This window comes from Cynara cardunculus, unplaced genomic scaffold, assembly GCF_001531365.2.
Source record: "Cynara cardunculus var. scolymus isolate 2C unplaced genomic scaffold, CcrdV1 Un_Scaffold_4831, whole genome shotgun sequence".
NCBI lineage: Eukaryota > Viridiplantae > Streptophyta > Magnoliopsida > Asterales > Asteraceae > Cynara > Cynara cardunculus.
This window is the reverse complement of record NW_020202094.1, coordinates 4,925-13,776: the sequence shown is the minus strand read 5'-3', so window position 1 is coordinate 13,776 and position 8,852 is coordinate 4,925. Positions and strand designations below refer to the sequence as shown.

General features: G+C 35.5%; 1 protein-coding gene across 1 annotated transcript in view; it reads right to left on the bottom strand.

Moving 5' to 3' along the window:
* Positions 1–4,991: 4,991 nt before the first annotated feature.
* The window catches only part of LOC112504178, a 5,093-nt gene continuing 1,232 nt past the window's right edge, over positions 4,992–8,852 (bottom strand). The window contains exons 2-3 of the mRNA XM_025108129.1: positions 5,763–5,898; positions 4,992–5,651 (exon numbers count right to left, since the gene is read on the bottom strand). Coding sequence (XP_024963897.1) covers positions 4,992–5,651; positions 5,763–5,898 — 796 coding nt within the window. The remainder of the gene's footprint in view (positions 5,652–5,762; positions 5,899–8,852) is intronic.

Below are 8,852 nucleotides of genomic sequence, written 5' to 3'. Positions count from 1 at the left end.
AAACTTACTCCTGTAAATTGCAATGTTCTCCTAACCATCCCCACTTTTGCATCTTGGGAGGAAACAATATTATATGAACTTACATGATATAATGAGCCCTAAAGCTAGCATTTACACTTAGTAGTGAGACATGTATGTTCATAATAACAAGAAGATATAACAGAGCACATAGGACATACATTTGATAGGCTATAATAACAAGAAGATATAAACACTCCATTTGAAAGAGTGAAACTATTTGCCAAAAAATCATGCATGCTAGTAAGTGTTGCACATATTATTTTATTCAATCAAAAAGCATTGGAACTGCCACTTTATTACTATAAACAAGTGAAAAATGAACTCAAGTTACGAACCACAAGCGAGCAACAAATGAACTCATGTCAAGTATGAAAGAAAACTAATACATCTTTTTATCAAGATAAGGAATTACCAGCGCTTTCTATAAATAAGGGACCTACTTGGAGCAGAATCTTCAGTAGTTGTAGAGAAGCCACTTCCATGGACGCATATCTTCTTTCAGCTTCATCTTATATCTTTCATTTGGAATATGGACACCATTCTTTTCCTTCRTTGCTCGACGATCTGCTTAGACTGTAATAGAATAATGACTCTTATGCAACATTCCTTAGTTATGGACTATTTCGGATTTGCCTGCAATATAGTTTATAATTTCAAATAAGTCTACATGTTGCGCTTGTTCAACAAGGTATCTAACGTACACCTTAACTTTGGTGCAAGTTTAACATATCCAAAATTATGCATAGTTACGGAGTTGGCAAGACCTTAACTTCATTGTYMGTATATGACACATAGAAACCATAYRTAATTRATGRAATAAGCATAATACTTTGTAGAAGCTTTGAATACTTTGTATGAACCARCARTAATGGRTTGAAGCCACAAACCAGGAAACAGATTATGCACACATTTCACAACTTGAAAGTTGAAACCTTGATTGCAGCATTTTGTTTCTATTTGAAGTACAATACACACACACACAACAATATGCAACTATTTACCATTAGCCAAAAATGGAAGTACAAATACATATGCACACACTATAGAAACAGTTCAAGATCAACAGACTTAACTGTTCGTTTTCAGCATTTAAGAGATTGTCTAGATTAGAAGGCATAATCCCCCTGTCAACATAATAGAGACAGATCAATGGCAAAAACAGATCAAATATTTAAAGAAACCATAAGAAGAAGAATTTCAACAGAAGACTACCAATTATGTCGTTCATGGAAACATGCCCAAATAATAGACTATCTTTAGCTTCCTGAAATTAACAACTTATACACATTGCAGAGAATTTAGCAAGTAACTGGATTTACACAATTTTATTAAATGACAATGAACATGTCTATCCAGTGATCTATAAGATAAGATTTAAAAAAAACGACTAAAAAGGGAAGTTTCAATTAATAGAACACTAAAAATATGATGGCTGACCATATGATTTCAAATATGKTYAGCCATCATATATAACTTAATAGCTCTTAATGTTTGCATGCTAATGGTCAGTCTTTTTTGCCCAGTTTCTTACGCTAATAATTGATCGAGAATACTACCTGACACTGTCCTAAAATAAATTATATCATGAATAAGTAGTTCATATAACTCATGCATAATACGTCAAGGGTTGTAAGTGGTTCATGGATGCAAACTTGTTTTTATTATCACTTGTATGAATCTAGAAGTTCGAGGTTTTTTAATCGTTTAAGTAGGATTACTTGCTTCATTGGTGTACGATTCATTATTTCTCATAAAAGTGAAATACCATGCTTCCATATCCAGTTTTGCAATATAATTGTTTCCTATCTTTCCTTCCAAATATATAAATATTCAATATATTGATTCTCGAGATTGCAAATTGTTTGTTTTTTTTATTTCTGTATGCAGATCCATTATGTTTTTTTAGTAGTTATATAAATATCTTCCTCTTTATAATTTTTGTTGGTATTTCTTTGACACAAATACATTTGTATGCGCATATATGCTGCTGTTTTTGCAGCTTTAGTTTCTGGTTTTGCTTGCTTGGTTGGGATTGACTTTGGTGCAAAGCTGCTTGCTTCACTATAGTGTTTTAAGGTTCAGTGTTGTTCTTGAGAGATCTCTTTTATGTAATCGACTATCTCAGTGTCTGATAGGGAAGTTTTGCAAGCATGCTACCTAGGACTACCTTACGCTTTCTCTTTAATAAAAAATCTAATTTACGCAATCCACAGAATGAATTCGATTTTGTTACAGATGGCTGCACAAGCTGCTAATACCAACATTTCCTATGTTTTATTTTTCAGGACGAGTACATAAAAAAAGACAATCTTTCTTTGCGGAATTTAACTCTTCTTCTTTCTTATTTATACATATTTGGAGTTTGCTCAAGGTTAGTCATTTATGTCATGTTAAGCTTTTTTGCTCTAAATAGAAGTGCTATTCTTTACAAAACACTTGAGATGTGACAAGATTGATAAATTACTAAGCTACGCATGTCAAATTAAACCCTAAAACCTCACATAATTCTTTCACCTGCCTACTCACTCTAGCCCATCCTGTTCAATTATGTCTATTGTGTACCAAACAAGAGCCGACAAGCATGCAGCTAGAATGAACATTTCAAAAATAATTCTGGGCTGTAAACACGAAACTCGCTGCTTTCCAAGTTTCTCCTTACGTTTCTCCATATGTATATGGGTCCACACAAGAAATATAGCTTACCTACAAAGCATGTTCAAGACCACATGGATTTCCTCAACAAGTTTATTTCTTCAATCACACCTGCAAAAAATATAACAATGCAGGCAGCAATTAGGATTGTGAGTAAATTTCGATTAAAAAGTCTCAACAGAAATTTTTATATGTCAATGGGAAAGAAAAAAGCATACAAAAAATAGTAGAAAAAGATATTCCTAATGCAGGGTCCCTAGTACTTCTTGCAGGGTGTCGTTCCCTTCTTGGGGACACCTACTTTCGAAATAGACATGTCTTTTTTCAAATACTTGTCTCTACATTACACGCTCTTSCTTTTCCTAATTATTGGAACTACGGAATCCCCAAAAACACCCTTAGTTTAGGATCACTTCTTGTTTCACTACCAATTTATTAACATATTCGCCTGGCATTTCATAAATAAAGTCTTATATGCAAAAGACAATTGTACCTTCTGCAAAAGCATTACAGGAGAATGATGAACGGTCATGTTTTCTCATCACACCTCCATCTCCAAGTACTGCGTATGTTTGTATTGTCATTTGTATAAAGGAAAACAAGCAGAACAAACTCGTGGAAAAGATGGTAAGAATAATTCACCTCAACTACGAATCTCTTCTTTTCTTGGCTTGTTGGCAGGCCCAGTTGCTTCTGCCATTGATCAAACTACAACAAACACATGTAGAGAAAATAGACTAAATAACATCTTATGTCATATAAAGACACAATCAATTTTAGTTTTCTATAACAGCAGGTCAAGTTTCTTGTTCATTGACTGAAACATGTTTGGTTTCATTAATAAAACCAATTTAATCTTGGCTATAAACCATGAACCCGATTCCATTTTGGTTAAGAAACATGAAACAAATTTAAAAAAGTATGATTGAAGAATCTGGGAATTACAGCAATGCTGCCAGCAGTAGAGCATATGTTAAATGAGCGAGATGATGCTTTGGATGTAATGAGGTTGTGTATGATGCAAGCCCAACACAAGATGAAATTATAAGCCGACGGGCATCGGAAGGAAGTATCATTCGAGGAAGGGGATATGGTCTTCTTAAAGTTTCGACCGTATAGACAGAGATCATTAAGGGGCACTAATAATCAAAAGTTGTCCGCAAGATTTTACGGTCCTTCCAAAATAATAGGCCATGTGGGAAGTGTAGTTTATTCATTGGAATTGCCAGCAACTACTTGTTTACACCTAGTATTCCACATGTCACAATTAAGGAGGGCAGTGGGGCCATGTACATCATCCAACACAGTGCCAAATCAATTAACAGAAGACATGGAGTTAGTGGTCGAACGGGAAGAAGTGCTACAAGTACGAAAACCAACATAGACGTTCTATAAGTGTTGATTAAATGGAGAATTTTGCCAGTATTGGAGGCTTCATGGGAAGAGTCAGAGGTGATACAAAAGCAGTTTCAGAGAAAATTTTGAGGACAAGATGAACGAATTTCCAGGGGTATTGATAAGAGCAAGAAACTTATCACATATGTGAGAAGAAGGGTAAATAAGTAAATTCAGAAAGGGGTTGTTGAGTGCGCTTGAAGGATGTTGGTGGAAAGTTGTGTATCAAGGAAGCATAAAAAAGGGCTTTAATGGACTAGAGTTAGGCATTCAGATTCATTTGTTACTTTCTCGATTCTTGTAATTGAGTAGGAGAGGGATAGTCTCTCGAATACAAGAATATTCTTCAATAAACTTCAATTTGATTTCAATCTTTATCAATGTATATGTCAAGAACCAAGAATCTTACCCGGTAAAAGGGAAGACAAGGACCAAGAGACTTACCTGGTAAGTGAGAGAGAAGACTCTTACCACGGTTAGCGCTTACCGGATAAATTTGTTGCATGCGATACTGTTTTGGTGGACTAAAATTTTACACCATAAGTAATAGTGTTGAATTTTACCGGTAAGCGTTTACACCAGTAAGACCCCTTAGACATGTTCGGGGTCATGTAAACCCGATTTTGTTGTAGTGTATTATCCTAGACTTATAAAACCACTTGTTATCTAATTATAATCCATCCTCATCGCTAATGAACATGTAAAATGTAGGTATATAAAGCCCAACATCACATAACAAAAATCAAAATTCACCTTGCAAATCACTTCGTTGTAGCTGCTAGTAAGGGAACTCACTAGGTTGTCTGAAACGCAACAGTCAGGTCCTTGTCCGGCTACTTTAGTTTCATGTTGGGTTATGAAGTTTGAGGATTTGACAGCAGAGAAGGCAGCACTCTTGTTCAGCTGGTGAAGACACCGACAAATTAATTACGCTTATAATCTGCAGATCGGAAGCCATCTTTTTGAACTTTAGTCTTTTTAATCTTCACCTTCACCCGTACACCATCATTTATTACAGACTGAAGCACAATTTGAAGTTTCCCCTCCAACTTCTCACCTTTTCTGGGTGTATAAACCACATTGTGAATATCATCAGCAAAAGCTCTTTGTGCTAATACTTTCCCAACAGCAGCACAAGCAGCAGCATTTCTAGTTGAACCCAGATCAAATTTCATGTCCTTAGAAATAGAATGTGCAACAGCAACAACTTTGCTCGTTGCTCGATGAACAATGCACGCTCGTATAGATGCTTTTGAGATGTAGATATCCAAACAAAATGGCTCATGGTATGGCGCTGTAAGTTGATTGAAAGTTGGAACCCTTTGCTTCTTTTCAATGAAAGATCCTTCCGGTTTCTCCATCTCATCAAACATGGAAATCCCGTAATTATTTCTTGGGTTTCCATTYATTTTGCTTTCTCTAATCTCATCTTTTCTTTTTGAAACATTTTCAACCATATTGCCCGAAGTTGAATTTGGGTTCTCTTTTGCCTTGCTCTCCCTCTGATCAGTCTTCCTTTTAGAAGATTTCCTCCTGTGGAAATCAATATTGTACTCTTCATACTCTTTTGAATCTCTGTCAAGCTTATAAAACAGATTTCCACATATTCTCAAATCAACAATTTAATCAAAATCAGGGTCAACTGAGTTTCGAGGTGTATCATTAGCCACTTGAGCATGAGAAGCGTTAGTTACCAGAGATGGGGCAGTAGCATCTTTCCATGCATTCGCAAAACCTGTTGAAACTTGCCAAGTCTCATCGTCAACAATGTCAATTTTGTAATCATTGGATTGATCGCCAATTTTTGAAAACAATGGGGAATGATGAAGGCTGTGATCATAACATGAAGAAGTGGTTTCAACTTTCGACCTAAGTAGCGAATCACAAACAGCTTCTGTTCTATTATGGACAGCCCGCAAGATACTTAAAGAAAGGCCATGTTATTTTGCTTGAAAATGATAGCCTGCAATTCCTCTAAAGATGATTGTGCTTCTAACAAACATGCATATCATCTTGTTTGGTTGTACTAGTAAAAACCAAATTCAACTTTTAGCAAGAACCATCAAACCGAGTAGTTAACCATAAAGTTGGTAGTGAATCGTCCAACATTCTAATAAAGAAACATCAAACAATTGGTGTGGAAAACCAGAATTAGCAGACCTTCAGTTGAAAGGATAGCAAGAGGCCAAACAGAAACTTTGGGCCAATTCAAAATAACCCCAAATTTCATAAAATGAAAGGTACTTTCAAACACGCTTAAAAGTTATTGAAGAGAGTTGAATCACCCACATGGATGTTGTTGTTGACGCCAATGGCTTCCTGCTGTCATACAGTCCAAAACGAAGAAAATCAAATTAATTACATAGGATCAATTGTAAAATTCCCCAACAGAAAGAGAAAATTTACTAGTTATTAAGGTTAGGAAGATAAAGCTTTTCAATATTATAGGACAAGACCAAGATAAAAACAAATGCATTACAAAAAATATAACAGTAAGACTTTTCTGTTGTTTTGTAGGGAAAAAACGCAACAACAATAGCAGCAACTAGATAGATAGCAATCAAAAATATAAGCAGAAAAGCATGCAATAGCCAGGATCCAGGGCAGACCTCTTAATTCTTAAATGTCATTATGTAAATTAGTCAATTGTGTATACAACCTTACAAGAACAAAACAATCTTTTAGGACAATGCTAAAAAGAGGTAACTTTGAACTCATGTTACATAAAGGAGTGAGCATATGAGACAATAAGATACACAAACGATTGACTCAGATTAATCACATATAGTCATATACCTCCAGCAACCTTGAAACAACTTATACCTACAGAAAATTTATTTCCCCCTATTCTCTTTTCTAGGGAAAGTTTATATTTTTTTATTAACCTGGATATCCAACCCGCTATGCGAGCTGACAAATCCCAAGGTTGCAGATAGCCCGAGTGACCGCATTTGAACCTCCGTGGCCATAAGGGTATTTTTATTCCTCCTTGGATTTGAACTTGAGACCTCCTGGTACTTTTGGCCTTTGAAGCCAAGCTCAAACCAATCAGGCACCACCCTTGTGGTTGGGAAAGTTTATATCGTCTTCAAGAAAGACAGAAAGTGACCAAGTCACCAAAGGGCCTAGCGGTATCGTAGCCCTTGGCTTTCTAGGAGGTCAGGGGTTCAAACCAACCTCACCATAGGTGAGGAGGGTGTGTAAGTTTATTTATTGCATTTGCCGTATATAAATATTATATACTTAAAAAAAAAATTGACCAAGTCCAAGTGTTGTGTTTTTGTACCTTTTTGACAAGAAGGATTACAGAAAACTAAACAAGTTTATATTAACTTATTATAAGTCAGAAGGGTTTAACTTCTTCAAAAACTGCTTATTATCGATTTGACACCGGTATAAGTTGTTTATCCAAACACTTAAAAGTGCTTATTACCGGTGTCACATCAGAATAAGTCAATAAGTTGTTTTTATAAGCAATCCCAAACACCCCCTAATTGTTATCCTAGTTAATATATAAAAGTGATACATTTCCTCTAAGGCTTTGTGCAATAGAATTTATCTGAGACATTTCATCGAACAACTTCAAGGCTCTCCCCACATCGCCATACAAAAGATTCAAATTAGCAACATCCGCATCAAACTTAGTTTTATGTACCTTATCTCAAACTTAGTTTCAACTTTCAAATACTCAAAGTTTAAATTGTAATCTCTAATGTAAAAGTTTTGTAGGATGGAACCTGACACAACAAATAAGCGTTTTCCAAGCATGTCAATTACTCAACTCCAAGGAGATCATACTGAACCCAAACCCTGGAAATCTTCAACTTACGGAGAGCAGCAACAACCCACAGGTAGGGATGGCAAAAAAACCCGCACCCGATGGGGAATCCGATACCCGTACCCGATTTGACCGGGGAATCCCCAAGTTGACCGGGGACGGGGACGGGGACGGGGACGGGGATGGGGATGGGGAATCCCCAAATTTAAAAACGGGGATGGGGGCGGGGATGAGAATACCCTTCGGGTCCCCGGCTCCGGCCCCGACCCCGGCCCTGAAATATATATATATATATATATATATTAAATGTTACCCCAATTCCCAATTTCAATATACAAGATCTTTTCAGTTTATTTTTCCATATTCCCTAATTTAAAATATATACGGAATTTGAAAAGACTACTTGACTTTGAAAAGTGCAAATAATTATCAATTCCTTTTTGGATTGCAATATATATATATATATATATATATATATATATAATATATATTAAATGTTACCCCCGATTCCCAATTTCAATCACAAGAGTTGGAATCCATTAACAAAAAGAAAAATTAGGAGAGGTTCAAGAGTTGGAATCAATTTGTGATTGTGTCTGCAAGTTTTTTGAGTTCAATTCCTCACCTTTTCTTGATTGAGAGTGTTTTAGGTAAATAAATTTTCTTTATTCTTGTTATATAAATTGCTTATCTATGATTTTCTTTATCTTGTTGTATCTTCATTTGTTTATGCATGTCCTTTCTCAATGTATCATTATTCATCTATGATTCTTTTGGGTACTGATTTTATTTAGGTTACTAATATATTGTATGAGCTGAAATATAGTTTTATATCATGATATTTTAGCTTTTGAAATACGTGATAATTCAACTTGGTTTTACTGAAATTTCTAGCTTTAARCATTTACAAATCAATAAATATAATGCTCTTTATTCAAGCAAAAAATGCAATTTCACATCCGGGGAAAAATCCCCGATTCCCCGTTGGGGATCCCCGATTCCCCGT